At 42.4% G+C, this 15063-nt stretch overlaps 1 protein-coding gene across 1 annotated transcript in view; it reads left to right on the top strand.

The window, feature by feature from the left end:
- Nucleotides 1-15063, top strand: part of Dipk1a (divergent protein kinase domain 1A) — a 65030-nt gene that overhangs the window by 47532 nt on the left and 2435 nt on the right. The window contains exons 2-4 of the mRNA XM_090334202.1: nucleotides 2427-2561; nucleotides 9554-9661; nucleotides 12463-12639. Of these exons, the coding sequence (XP_090190328.1) occupies nucleotides 2427-2561; nucleotides 9554-9661; nucleotides 12463-12639 (420 nt within the window). The remainder of the gene's footprint in view (nucleotides 1-2426; nucleotides 2562-9553; nucleotides 9662-12462; nucleotides 12640-15063) is intronic.

The raw sequence follows: 15063 nt of genomic DNA, 5'->3' as shown, positions 1-15063 counted from the left end.
AGTGCTCACAGAATCCCACTGTTTCACAGTGTGAGAAACTGGCTCGTGACTGCACAAGTAGAACTAATGTTTCCTTGTTTGTTTGTATATCTTCATAATGTATTTGCTCAGTTTTCTCCATAGTCCTCTGTCCTACTGTTTGTGTCAGACTATTGAAGCCTCAGACTCAGAAATTAAATGTCCAGTTTTGTTAAGCATATACCACTTTTGAAGATTAAATTGTTTAATATGAGGTTGATGGAGAAAAGGCACCAACCAGTCTAAATTACAGTTAGACATCAAAACCCTGGAGCAAAACAATGCAAGGAGAATCCTATGATGTGGCTTGACATGAGCACATGCAAGGAGTAATTTAATATAACTTAATTCTCCCTCTCCATTTCTCTTTTCATAGTTGTGACCTTCCCCCAGTTTCCACAATACTTAGTAAGTGAAACATTTAAGTAACCAAATGGAAAGAACCTAAAGCCCCGAAGAATACAGTAAGAATATAGGAATGACTATGGACCTTGATATCTTACTCTAATTGTCTGTGAGATATTAGAGAACATTAGCAGATCTGTTCTTATTCTATTTTTTTAGTACCCCCTTCCATTTTTTTTTTCAGTATGGATTTAACTGTTACTTTAACTCATGCTCGAAACCATTTTGCTTTAGTCTTTTTTGTGAATGTGTGTTGATTTGAACTCATGCCCTCTGTACTCTCTTAAGCATTTGTGTTTAAGGCTGGCACTCTGACACTTGAGCCACAGTTTCATTTCTAGGTTTTGGGGTTTTTTGTTGTTTGGTTGTGCGTGCGTGTGTGTGTGTGTGTGCGTGCACGCACGCACGCACGCGCTTAATTGAACATAGAAGTCTTATGGACTTTTCTGCCTGGGCTGACTTTGAACTATAATCTTTTTTTTTTTGGTTGGTCGTAGGGCTTGAACACTAGGCCTGGGCATTGTTCCCTGAGCTCTTCAGCACAAGGCTACCAGCCTACCCCTTGAACCACAGCATCACTTCTAGTTTTCTAGTAGTTAATTAGAGATAAGAGTCTCACAGTCTTTAGTAGTACCCGGGCTGACTTTGAACCGCAATCCTCAGATCTCAGCCTCCTAAGTAGCTAGGATTACAGGCATGAGCCACAGTGCCTGGCTGAACTATGTAATCTTAAGATCTCAGCCTGAGTAATTAGAAATATAGGGACTTTTTTTCTTCTAAGCTAGAGTCTTACATTTTTTGCTGAGGGCCAATCTCCTATTCCTTCCACAAAGCTGGGATAAGAATATGCATTCCCAGGACTGGGAGTGTAGCCTAGTGGTAGTGCTTGCCTAGCGTACATGACGCCCTGGGTTCAATTCCTTAGTATCACATACACAGAAAAAGCCAGAAGTGACGCTGTGGCTCTAAGTGGCAGAGCACTACCCTTGAGCAAAAATGTGTCCAAGGATAGTGCCCAGGCCCTGAGTTCAAGCCCCAGGACTGGGGGAAAAAAAAAGAATATGCACTCCTATACCTGACTTACCGCTTGACATAAGAGTGTCTCTAACCTTCAACTGGACTGCCTTTGAGTTGGAATCCTTCCAATTTCTGCCTTTCCTGTAGCTAAGATTATAGGCATATTCCACTCTGTTCCTCTAAAAGTGCTTAATTGGTCCAGGAGTGTAGCCTAGTGGTAGAGTGCTCATCTAGCATGCATGAAGCCCTAGGTTCGATTCTTCGATACCACATACACAGAAAAAGCCGGAAGTAGTACTGTGGTTCAAGTGGTAGGTCACTAGCCTTGAGCAAAAAATGTCAAGGACGGTGCCCAGGCCCTGAATTCAAGCCCAAGGACTGGCAAAAAGAACAACAAAATAAAAATACTTAATAATGATTATCTGTAAACCTTGGAAATTCTTATCCGAAACAGTATTTATAAACTTCTGATGACAGTTCTGTCTCTTGTTATCTGATCTTTTTTTTTTTTTTTTTTTTTTTACCAGTCCTGGGCTTGAGCTCAGGGCCTGAGCACTGTCCTTGGACTTTCTCAAGGCTAGAGCTCTACCACTTGAGCCTCAGCACCACTTCCGGCTTTTTTTTGTATGTATGTGGTGCCGAGGAATCGAACCTGGGTCTTCATGCATGCTAGGCAAGCACTTTAACCACTAGGCCAAACTCCCGGCCCTTATCTGATCTTATAGTACAGTACAGGTGCTTGTGTTTAATGAGTAACTTGATGGTGGTGTACTTGAAAGATTATACATCCTAGAGAATGTTTTGTTCCCTGTTTTTCCTTGGCAAATGTTATTTGGATTTGTGAAGGTGCACTTTTTCCTAGCGCTGCCATGTGTATGCTGGTTACTGCAGGACAGGAACTGAATGAAGTGTGTGTGTTACTCCGGAGGAGGGACTGTGACAAAATGGTGTGGAAGGAATGACTATCACTTGCTTTTTACCCACAGGCTCGATTCTCATATGTGCGAATGAAGTATCTCTTCTTTTCCTGGTTGGCTGTGTTTGTCGGAAGCTGGATTATATATGTGCAGTATTCTACTTATACAGAATTATGCAGAGGAAAGGACTGTAAGAAAATAATTGTAAGTATTTTTCACTTCCTACTAACAAAAGCATTAATAGACTTTTAAGAATTTTTTTATCTGTCCAAATTTTTTTTACTGGCCAAAAAAAGCCTCACCACAGAGGAGGACTTTGGCTTTTCAAATCATTTGAAATTTTATTTATTCCAATCAGGTGTTCTTTTTAATGGTATAGGCTGAAAAGTTATTTACAAGCAGTATATGCAGAATACATCTTTTGAATAAATGGAGTCATCTCAGATACCAAATTATCTATAATGCACATATTTGTATTTTTCCATCCTATTGATTTGATGCATTTCAGACTTTTTAAAATACTTTTATTGTTATTTTAAAGGTGATGTATGGAGCAGTCTAAGATTTAAATTATGACTTCATAACATTAAGATACTTCATCTCAGAATTATGTAAGTGTTTTGGAGATTTTTTTTTTTTGCCGGTCTTGGAGCTTGAACTCAGAGCCTGGGCACTTTCCTTGAGCTTTTCCAGGGCTAGTGCTCTACCACTTGAGCCACAACACCACTCTGGCCTTTTCTGTGTATGTGATACTGAGGACTCAAACCCAGGGCTTCATGCATACTAGGCAAGCACACTACCAGTAGGCCACACTCAGGGCCCCTTTTCTTGTTTTTTTGTTTTGTTTTGGTTTTGGTTGTGTGTGTGTGTGTGTGTGTGTGTTTTGGGGCTTAAAACTACAACTTGGGGGCTGGGAGTTTGGCCTAGTGGTTGAGTGCTTGCTTAGCATGCACAAAGACTTGGGTTTGATTCCTCGGTACCATGTACATAGAAAAAAGCCAGAAGTGGTGCTGAGGCTCAAGTGGTAGAGCTCTAGCCTTGAGAAAGTCCAAGGACAGTGCTCAGGCTCTGAGCTCAAGCCTAGGACTAGCAAAAAAAACAAACAAAAACAAAAAACTACAACTTGGTGTGTGCTAAGCATTTACCCTACTAAGCTACAAATAATATATACATATATAGTTTATATATAGCTTATTTATATATATCTCACATATATATATGGCGGGGAGGTCACGGGGCTTGGACTCTGCCTGGGCGCTGTCCTGAAGCTCTTCAGCTCAAGGCTACTGCCCTACCCCTGGGCCTGGGTATTTTCTCTGAGGTCTTCAGCCCAAGTCTTCTGCTTTACCCTTGAACCAAGCCTTGTTTCCTGTTTTCTAGAGGTTAATTAGAGATAAAGAGTCTCAGGACCTTTTGTTCCCAGGCTGGCTTTGAACTTTGAACTTTGATCCTCAGATCTCAGCCTCCTGAATAGCTAGGATTACAGGTGTGAGCCACTGTGCCCAGCTTATAATGATACATATATATTTATTTTATTTATTTTTTTTGTATGCTAGGCAAGCACTTTCCCCCTAGGTCACAGAAGGAATATTTTTTCTTCACTTCTATATTTTATATCCTAGCCACTAAAAGGCATAGAGATTGAGATCAGACTCAAATAGTGGAACACTTGTCCATCAAGCATGAAGCCTGAATACAAACTCCAATATCTAAATAAAACCAAAACCAAACAAAAAAACCCAGAGATTAGGGGGAAAAAAGCCACTGAAAATAATTATTTACAAACACTCAAAAAATGATGTAAAATCTGCATTGAACTCATTAACGCTCTAACACCTTTATAGTGAAATTTGATTGAACAGTTTTCCCAAGATGGAAGCAATCATACTGTACTTCCTAGATAGGCAGCCATTGTTCTGAACTCACAACTCTCAAAATGTGGTCTCTTAGACCAGCGAAGTCAGCAGCATCACCTGGGAACTTGCTAGCCATGCTTATTTTAAGTCCCACCCAAGATTTAATGAGTCAGAAACTCTTGAAGCTGAGGCCCAGCCATCTGTTTTCCTCCAGGTGACCTGAACTCCCATAATGCCTGAGAACCTGTAATGTAAAATGATTAGTTCAATTGGCTTGAGGTACTTCCCTAAAGAGCAAGATTATAGATCCAACTCATTCTTATACCCTCTTAATGAAAGGATATAAAATATCTCATTTTAGGCAATTTACATATCTTAAATAGCTTTTAATTTTGCCTGTGACAGTATGTTTTCAGTATTCATAATGCTATTTAATAAGCCACAAATTTCACCAATATGTCCTAATTTTATAATGAGTAACATCTCAGAAATAGCGATAGGGACAGTTTTCAGTACAGTAGAGCATTAGCGTTCAGGGTCAAAAATATGAAGATGGGGCCTGGAGTTTGGCCTAGTGGTTAAAGTGCTTGCCTAGCATGCACAAAGACCCGGGTTCGATTCCACGGTACCACATACATAGAAAAAAGCCGGAAGTGGTGCTGAGGCTCAAGTGGTAGAGCTCTAGCCTTGAGAAAGTCCAAGGACAGTGCTCAGGCCCTGAGCTCAAGCCCAGGACTGGCAAAAAAAAAAAAATATATGAAGATGGGGCAGAAGCACTTATAGTAGTTGCCTCTGGATTATTGGCTTCCTACCTAAACACCTGTGCTCCTGTACATTCTACCTAAGATATTAGAAACACCTAAACTATCTCCTGCACATACACAAATACTGTACTGTGTGCAGTGGGGAATTTGTTTACTAACTTCTTAATTAAATTTATTTTTGCCAGTACTGAGGCTGCAACTCAGGGCATGGGCACTGTTCCTTAGTTTTTTTTTTTTTTTTTTTTCTCAAAGCTGGCTTTCTGCCACTTGAGACACACCTCTATTTCCATAGTTTTGGTGGTTAGTTGGAGATAAGAGTCTCTCAGAGTTTCCCACCCTGACTGACTTGAAACCGAGGTTTTCAGATAAGAGCATCCACAATAGCGAAGATTACAGGCATGAGCTACTAGCACCTAGCACAGTGAGGATTTTTTTTTTTCTTTTGCTAGTTCCAGGGCTTGAACTTAGAGCCTGAGTACTGCCCTTGGGGTTTTTTCTCAAGGCTAGAGTTCTGTGAGTCACAGAACCACTTCCTGTTTTGTGCATGTTAGGCAAGCACTCTTACCACGTCAAAACTCCTGGCTTCCACAGTGGGGATTTTTTTTTTTTTTTTTGGTCATGGGACTTGAACTCTGGGCCTGTTCACTGTCCTTGAGCTCTTCAGCTCAAGGTTACCACCCTACCCCTTAAACCATAGTCTCACTTCCTGTTTTCTGGTGGTTAATTGGAGATAAGAGTCTCGCAAACTTTGGGACTTTTGACTTTGCTGCCCAGGCTGGCTTTGAACCATGATCCTCAGATCTTAGCCTTCTAGGTAGCTAGGATTACAGGTGTAAGCCACCACACCCAGCAGTGGGGAATTTTTAAATATACATGTTCATTATAACACAAAGGAAGAAAAAAGGGGGGACGTGCGTGCGTGCGTGTGTGTGTGTGCGTGTGCGTGTGTGTGTGTGTGTGTGTGTGTGTGTAAATATTTGAGTACCTTCCATGGCTGAGAGAGAGAGATTCATAAAGAGAAAATGAAAAGCTGAAGACAGAACCTGGCAACGATTTAAAATAGTTGGTATAAGGACTGGTGTTGACAGAGGCATGTGGAGGATTTTCAGGCATGCTGAAGAACCCAACCCTTGGTAAGAGAACTCTGAAATTTATGTTTGAAATAACATTTTTGAACATGGATCTTAGAAATTGAAAACCTAGTGCTGGGAACATGGCCTAGTAATAGACTGCTTGCCTAGCATGCATGTATGCAGCCCTGGGTTCAATTCCTCATTAGCACATGCACAGAAAAAGCTGGAAGTGGTGCTGTGGCTCAAGTGGTAGAGTGCTAGCCTTGAGAAAAGCCCAAGGACAGTGCCCAGATGCTGAATTCAAGCCCTAGGACTGGCAAGAAAGAAAGAGAGAGGGAGGGAGGAAGAGAGGGAGGGAGACAGACAGACAGACAGACAGGCAGACAGACAGACCGGAGTTTGGACTAGTGGTAGCGTGCCTGCCTAGCATGCACGAAGACCGGGGTTCCATTCCACAGTACCATACATAGAAAAAAAGCTGGAAGTGGTGCTAAGGTTCAAATGCTAGAGCTCTAGCCTTGAGAAAACCCAAGGACAGTGCTCAGGCCCTGAGCTCAAGCCCAAGACTGAAAAAAAGAAAAGAAAGAAAGAGGAATTTAAAACCTAGTATTACACACAGGTGTGTTGTGGTCTCCCCCTTACGGTCCAATTCTCATTGTTGATGAATTCAACCAGTGGATTTGTAAAATGAAGCTAAAGTGTGCCATCTGCTGGCCGTATGTAGCAGGTTCTGCTACCTCAGGAGTGCTGTTTAGAACCACAGCAATGTAACAAATGCTAAGAATGGAGCAACCTTTGATGTTTTCTGCTGATTCTGTTATGGTGAAGTAGAACATTCTTTGTAACGTCTGGGCCTTCTTATTTAGTTCATAGGTGATTATACTTTATGGGTATGGTTTTGCTGGAAAAATACAACAAAACAATGTGTGCCCCACTCCCCTTTCCACACAAAGCAAATGCATTGGGACCACAAGCTGAAGAATCAGCTCTTTTTGACTTGACAGGCAGCCTTTGCTCAAAACAAAAAATTTAATTCATGTTGCTGAATGCCACTGTAGTCTTCACTACTCACTTATTTACTCATTAAAAACCTAGTTTGTCCCTTTAAAACTGCTTTACAGGGCCCAAGAGTGTGGCCTAGTGGTACAGTGCTTGCCTAGCATGCACGAAGACCCAGGTTAAATTCCTAGGTACCACATACATAGAAAAAAGCCAAAAGTGGTGCTGTGGCTCAAGTAGTAGAGCTCTAACCTTAAGAAAACCCAAGGAGAGTGTTAATGCCCTGAGCCCAAGCCCATGGCTAGCAAAAAACAGTTATAGCCGGGTGCAGTAGGCTCACGCCTATAATCCTAGCTACTCAAGAGGCTGAGATCTGAGGATCGAGGTTGAAAGCCAGCCCAGACACTGAAGACCACTAGAAAACCAGAAGTGGTCTTGTGGCTCAAGTGGTAGAGCTCTAGCCTTAAGAAAGCCCGAGGACAGTGCTCAGGCCCTTACTCTGAGTTTAAAATCTAACAGTGACAAAAAAAATTACATATTAGGGAAATCATTATTTTTTGTGTGGTGGGGGGGTCATGGGGCTTAAACTCAGCCTGGGCACTTCCCTGAGCTTATTTTGCTCAGGCCAGCATTCTACCACTTGATTCACAGTACCACTTTCAGCTTTTTTTTCTGTGATTGTTTGGAGATAAGAGTCACTCATGGACTTTCCTGCCCAGCTGGCTTTGAACCACCATCCTCAGATCTCAGCCTCCTGAATAGATACGATTACAGGCCTGAGCCACTGGTGCCCAGCTTTTGAAAGTGTAGCCCTGACTGGTCATAAACTTGTCATCCTCCTCCCCCTCCTCCTTGATTACAGGCAAGTACAACCACAGCCAGCCCATGAGATTTTAAAACCAAACCCACTGTGTTCTTTATGTTGGTTACTTAGTTCTTTACTCAGTCCTTTGGCTTGAACTTAGGACCTGGGCACTATCCCTGAGCTTCTTTTGTTCAAGATTAGCACCCTACCAGTTCAGCCACAACAACACTTCAGACTTTTTCTGCGTATGTGGTACTGAGGATCGAATCCAGGGCTTTATTCATGCTAGGCAAGTACTCTACCACTAAATCACATTGTCAGCCCTATGTTGGTAATTTAATAAGTATTTACTAAGCATTGTCTATCAACTTGAGCTGTGTGCTTCACGGAAGAGTTATGTATGACTGTCTGAGCCTTTTGAGTCATCTTCCTCTCTAGCAAAGAAAATGACATGAATGCAAAAAATAATGTGTGCAGGGCTGTAAGGAAAGGAAGATGAAAGTAGGATCAGGAAAGAAACTTACAGCCTGGAGATTATTCATTTCGAAAATGAGGGCCAGCTGGATGCTGGTGGCTCACACCTGTAATCCTAGATACTCAGGAGGCTGAGCTCTGAGGAACACAGATCAAAGCCAGCCTGGGCAGAAAAGTCCACGAGATTCTTTTTTTTTTTTTTGCATTTTTTATTGTAATTAGTAAAAGGGTTACATGATATTTGCCAGATAGAAGGTGCATTAATTCACGTACATTGATACCCTTTCACATGTCTTGGTATCCATGAGATTCTTATCTCCAGTTAACCTCCAGAAAACCAGAAGTGGCCCTGTGACTCAAGTGGTAGAGTGCTAGCCTTGAGCTGCAGCTCAGGGACAGTGTCCAGGCCCAGAGTCCAAGCCACATGATGGATAACAAAAAAAGAAAGAAAAGAAAAGAAAAAAGGAATGAAAGGAAGGAAGGAATGAAGGAAGGAAGGAAAGAAATGAATGCCAACTAGAGGACCAGGTTTAAATCTTGATAAGAGTGAAGAACACAGTGTTCCTTGGGACTCAGGGGCCTGAGATAAAAAGAAGATAGCTTTCAGTCCTATTCCAGAAGTCATTCACAAGAGGACTTGCTTTTTACATTAAATTTGTAGCATTCACATCACACAGTCAATTAGCAGCTGCATTTTCTGTGTATCTGATTCTGTATCTGGGAGTGGTACTATATACCACCTCAACCCATGTAAGAAGGAGACAGTTTAAACATTTCATGCACATGGATAGCAACAAGCTCACACCTTCAGACAGAGCATAGTAACAGCTTGGGCGGAATTCCCAGCTCTGCCTACTTTCAAAACCTGCCTGTTTCACCTCAGAAAACTTCCTCTTGAAAGATACAATATCTATTTGCAATAATTTTTGTTTGTTTTCTTTATTTTTTTGTTTGCTTATTTGTTTGTTTTGTCATTTGTGGGGCTTGAACTTAGGTCCTGGGTGCTGTTCTTGAACCTCTTTGTACTCAAGGCCACTTCAGCCACAGCGCCACTTCCAGATTTTGAGTGAATAGGAGGCTCATGATGATTTTTCTGCCTGGGTCAGCTTCAAACCATGATCCTCAGATCTCAGCCTCCTGAGTAGCTTAGGTTGCGGGTGTGAGCCACTAGCACTTGGTTCCATGTTCAATTTTCTGTTAACTGCTTTTATTTCCTTCTTTCCAGTGTGACAAGTACAAGACAGGAGTTATCGATGGGCCTGCATGTAACAGTCTTTGTGTAACGGAAACACTTTACTTTGGAAAATGCTTATCCACCAAGCCCAACAATCAGGTAAGATGATACAGAGGAACATTCTGGAATGCCAGTGGTCCAGTTGCAGCATAGCTTAAACCATCAAAGTAATTCTTGAGCCAGAGCTTTCGAATATTACATGTATTTTAATTTATTTTTTTGCCAGTCCTGGGGCTTGAAATCTTTCTCAAGGCTAGTGCTTTGCCACTTGAGCCACAACACCTTTTCTAGCTTTTTCTGTGTATGTGGTACCAAGAAATTGAACCCAGGGCTTTGTGCATGCTAGTCAAGCACTCTACCACTAGGCCAGGCTATTGGCCCTGTATTTTAATTTTATATTCAATGATATTTATTAATTTCCTATTTCAAATGCATTTCAAATACTTTTTAGTTATTAAATATGCATTTGTGATAAAAACAAGATTATTTACCTTATGGTCTTTATGTTATCCCTGAGAAGCAGAGATAGACAGTTGATAAATAATTATAGAATATGACATGTTTAGCACAAGGCTTCTGGGATACTTATTCAAACCAAGTACTCCACCGCAGCCCCCGCCCCCAGATGCTTATATCCATTTCACAGTGAAAACTACAGTCTGTTAGACTCACCAGGTTTTAATACTTCAGCATTCTCGGAAGTCAAAATCCAGCTGGACAATTGTGCCTAATCAGGAAGAAAATCTTTGAAACTCTGTCTCCAAAATAACCAGCAAAAAAAACCACACTTGAGCAGGACACGGTGGCTCACGCCTATAATCCTAGCTATTCAGGAGGCTGAGATCTGAGGATCAAGGTTCAAAAACAGCCCTGGTACCAAAAAGGACCTGAGATTCTCATCTCCAATTAGTCTCTAGAAAATGGGAAGTGGGGCTGTGGCTCAAGGGGTAGGGTGGTAGCCTTGAACTGAAGACTCAGGGACAGTGCCCAGGCCGAGTTCAAGCCCCATGGCCCACAAAAAAAAAACAAAACTGACTTGAGGCATGGCTCAAGTGATAGTATGCCAACCAGTCAAGCAATCAAGTAAGCTAAGAACGTGCCAGGCCCACTGGGTGCAGTGGCTCATGCCAGTAATCCTAGCTACTCAGGAGACTGAGATCTGAAAATTAAAGTTCAAAGCCAGCCCAGGCACTGAAGTCTGTGAGACTCTTATCTCCAATTAACCGCTAGGAAAGTGGAAGTGGCAATGTGGCTCAGGGGGTAGGGGCCTTGAGCTGAAGAGCTGAGGGACAGTGCCCAGGCCCAGAGTTCAAGCCGTACAACTGACACCCCCCCCCAAAAAAAATGCCAGGCCCCCCAGTTCAAATCCCACTACTAAGTAAAAAAAAAAAGGGGGGGGCCAGGAGTAAAGCATGCACAAAGACGGGTTCAATTCCTCCGTACCACATACATAGAAAAAAGCCGGAAGTGTGCTGTGGCTCAAGTGGTAGATCTCTAGACTTGAGAAAGCCCAAGGACAGTGCTCAGGTCCTGAGCTCAAGCCCAGGACTGGCAAAAAAAAAAAAAAAAGTCCAAGTCTAAAGTCAAGGAAGATTTAGCAGTGAGCCCTCATGAAAAAAAAACAACTTACATAGGTCTAAGATAGAGTGGCACCAGGTAAACAGTCTCATTGCCAGTAGAGGCACAGGGAGTAGAAAGAAGGGATCAAGCCAACACGAGACCAAAACCCATCAGAGCACACTGGGTTTTAACATTCAGGCCAGCCCACACTGTACAGTGACGTGGACTCCCATGGGCATAGATAGGCTCACTACACAGCCGTGCGCTCCAGCTCTCCTCCTCATAGTGTGTGTTCATCTCCATGTGATTCAAGTCTCCAGGGATACATAGCAAGAACCTGTGTCTAAAACAAGTTAAAAGTAGTTACCTGTATTTTATGCCTGTAATCCTAGCTACTCAGGAGGTGTGGGATTCAGTCTTAAGGCCAGCCTGGGCAGACAAAGCTGCGAAACTCTGATCCTCAATTAGCCAGAAAAAAAAAGCTGAAGACGTATAGGTATGTCTCCAGTGCCAGCTGTGCAAAAGAGAATGAGACCCTGAATCCAAGTCCTGGTACTGACAGCAGTACCCCTACACCCACAAGACTGGCTTTAATTAACTACCCATTCCCTAACAGTTTAGGATCTTGAGTATTTGAGGGGGCAATAATAGATGTAGATGGTGAAATAAAAGGAAGTCTAGCCTAGAAAAGGAAATCACAAAGTCTTTGAGAGAGAACATTGTAATTAAACTTTCCAGTAGCCTGTGTGTCTCACCAAGGTCATGGAATGTCACACAATTCATTTGTATATGTGCTAGTACTTGGGCTTGAACTCGGGTCCTAGGCACTGCCCTCAGGTGTTTCACTCAAGGTTGGTGCTCTACTACTTGAACCACACCTCCACTTCTAGCTTTTTGGTGGTAACTAGAGATAAGATTTCATAGACTTTCTTCAGATATTAGAGTAGCTAGGACTATAGGCAACACCGGTGCCTAGCTCACAGATAGGTTTTGGGGTACTTTACCAACCTAAACTTACAGGTTAACAATAAACTTCATTCCATCCACGACAAGGCCTAGAGGTCAGTAACCACTATCCACCCCACCCCCACCCTGCTCTGGAGGCAGTGATTGATTGATCTTGGGGATGGCCCAAATACTCAACTCTTTATAAGTCCATAAAAACTTGTGTTGGGTAAAAAAATCCCTGTTATTCTCATTGTAAACATGACCAGTTTTCAGTTTATTACAAGTACATTTCTTCCATAGTACACTTTCCTGTCACTTTCACTTAAAGTGTGTTTGTGTGTGTTTGAGACTTCTACTTTATAATACAAAATCTGTTATTCTTCTTCACAAAGATGTATTTAGGGATTTGGGATAATTTACCAGGTGTTGTGAAATGTCAAATGGAACAAGCACTTCATCTTGATTTTGGAACTGAATTGGAGCCAAGAAAAGAAGTAGTGCTATTTGATAAGCCAACTAGGGGAACTACTGTACAGAAATTTAAGGAAATGGTCTACAGTCTCTTTAAGGTAAGTACAGTGATAAATAAATAACATTTATTTATTTATTTTGGGGGTGGGAAATGTCAGTCGTGGGGCTTGAACTCAAGACAGGGTACTGTCCTTCAGCTTCTATGTTCAAGGCCATCTCTTTACCAGTTGAGCCACAGTACCACTTCCAGCTTTTTCTGAATAGTTTATTGGAGATAAGAGTCTCCTGGGCTTTTCTGCCCGGGTTTGGCTTTGAACAAAGATTCTCAGATCTCAGTCTACTGAGTAGTTAGGATTATAGGCATGAGCCACCTGCAACCACCAAGCTTCTCAAGACTAGTTCTCTGCCACATTGAGCCATAGCCCCACTTCCAGTTTTTGAATGGTTAATTGGAGATAAGAATCTCACAGGGACTTTTCTGCCCAGGCTGGCTTCAAACTGTGATTCTCAGATCTCGGCCTCCTGAGTAACTAGGTTTACAGGTGTGAGCTGCTGGCACCTTGCCTATTTATTTTAAGGCCCTCTAACTCTTCCCACTCTATTAATCTTTATCAGCATTTTTATAGTTTTAAATTTTTAGGCAGAAATAATTATAAATACCTCTATAATGCAAAATCCCATAATAAAACAAAATCTCCACAATACAGAATTATACATTTGTATATATATATGTATATATTTGTATATTTGTATATGTATGTATGTATGTGTGTTTTTTGTGGGTCGTGGGGCTTGAATTTCTTTTTTTTTTTTTTAGGCCAGTTTCAGGGCTTGAACTCAGGGCCTGAGCACTGTCCTTGAGCTTTCTCAAGACTAGAGTTCTGCCACTTGAGACACAGTATCATTTCTGCCTTTTTCTTTGTATGTGATACTGAGGAATCAAACCCAGGTCTTTGTGCATGCTAAGCAAGCACTCTACCATAGGCCAAACTCCTGGCGGCCTTGAACTCTTGGCCTGGGCTCTCCTTCAGCTCAAGGCTAGTCCTCCCACTTTGAGCCACAGAACCACTTCTAGTTTTCTGGTGTCAAAGCCCAGGCTGGCTTTGAACTGTAATCCTCAGATCTCAGCCTCCTGAGTAGCTAGGATTACAGGCATGAGCCACAGGCACCCAGCCAAAATTGTATATATTTTAAATCCATGATACAGTGAAGCCACACTAAGTGAACTGTGATATAGTAAGGAATGACCATGTATCTATTCACATACTGCTAAGCAGAAAGTAGATTCTTCCCAGAGGAATTGCAGATTATCACCCATAGACATTAATTGTCGACATTCTGTGACATCAGGGTTTCAATTCTCAGGAAACCAAAGTATTTGAAGATGTTAACTTTAACATCCGACTATGAGGGCTGGGAGTTTGGCCTAGCGTTAGAGTGCTTACCTAGCATGCATGAAGACCCAGGCTTGATTCCTTGGTACCACATACATAAAAAAAAGCTGGAAGTGGTCCTGGTAGCTCTAGTGGTAGAGCTCTAGCCTTGAGAGACAACCCAAGGACAGCGCTCAGGCCCTGAGTTCAAGCCTGAGACTGGGGAAAAAAAAAATCCGAATATGAACAGGGAGTTCACTAATTGTATTCCTGTACATTTTGACATACAAAAATGAAAGTGAGTGCACTCTGGCCAGGCTTGGTTGTATGTGCCTATAATTTTGGCTACCCATGAGGTTGGAAAACAGGATTCTATGACTGTAACCAAAATACCTGAGAAACTAAAAAGAGGGATTTGGGAGCAAGGAGTGAGGCCTAGTGGCAAAGTGCTTGCCTAGGATGCACGAAGTCCTGGGTTTGATTGCTTGGTATCACATACACAGAAAAAGCCAAAAGTGGTGCTGTGGTTTAAGTGGTAAAGCATTGAACACTTTTGCTCAAGGACAGTGTCCAAGCCCTGGGTTTAGGCCCTAGGACTGGCAAAAAAAAAAAAGGATTATTTTAGTCCATGTTATCTTGGCCACCTGCACCTGGGTAGAACATCATGGGAGGAGTAGCCTGGAGTTCAGGTGACTTCCTGTCTGGCAAGGAGCAATGTTGGAAGGCCCCAGAGACAAGATACCAGACCCCTAAAGACCTGCCCCATGACCTATGACTTCCTTCCTCCAGCTAGAGCCACAAGTTTCTGCAATAGTCCTGGGACCAATGTGTCCAAATTGCTTGAAAGACAGAAAATTGATGCCATTAGACAGCCTAGCAGTACTTTGTTCCCTCCCCTTGCCGCTGTCCCCCCTGCCTGATGTCCTCCTCTCAGATGATCAGTTCAGCAGAGGACACAGCACCTACTATGGCTAACAGATTGAAACAGGTAAACTGAGATTCAGCCCCAGGCTCACCAATCTGCCACCATAGCTTAGCTTCCCAATTTCCACACAAACTCACAGGTTCTTAAAAGCCACTTATGGACCAGGAGTTTGGCCTAGTGGTAGAGTGCTTGCCTACCATGCACAAAGACCGGGGTTCGATTCC

This window comes from Megascapheus bottae, chromosome 6 (assembly GCF_031878675.1).
Source record: "Megascapheus bottae isolate mThoBot1 chromosome 6, mThoBot2.hap1, whole genome shotgun sequence".
NCBI lineage: Eukaryota > Metazoa > Chordata > Mammalia > Rodentia > Geomyidae > Megascapheus > Megascapheus bottae.
This window is presented reverse-complemented; position numbering and strand designations above follow the sequence as displayed.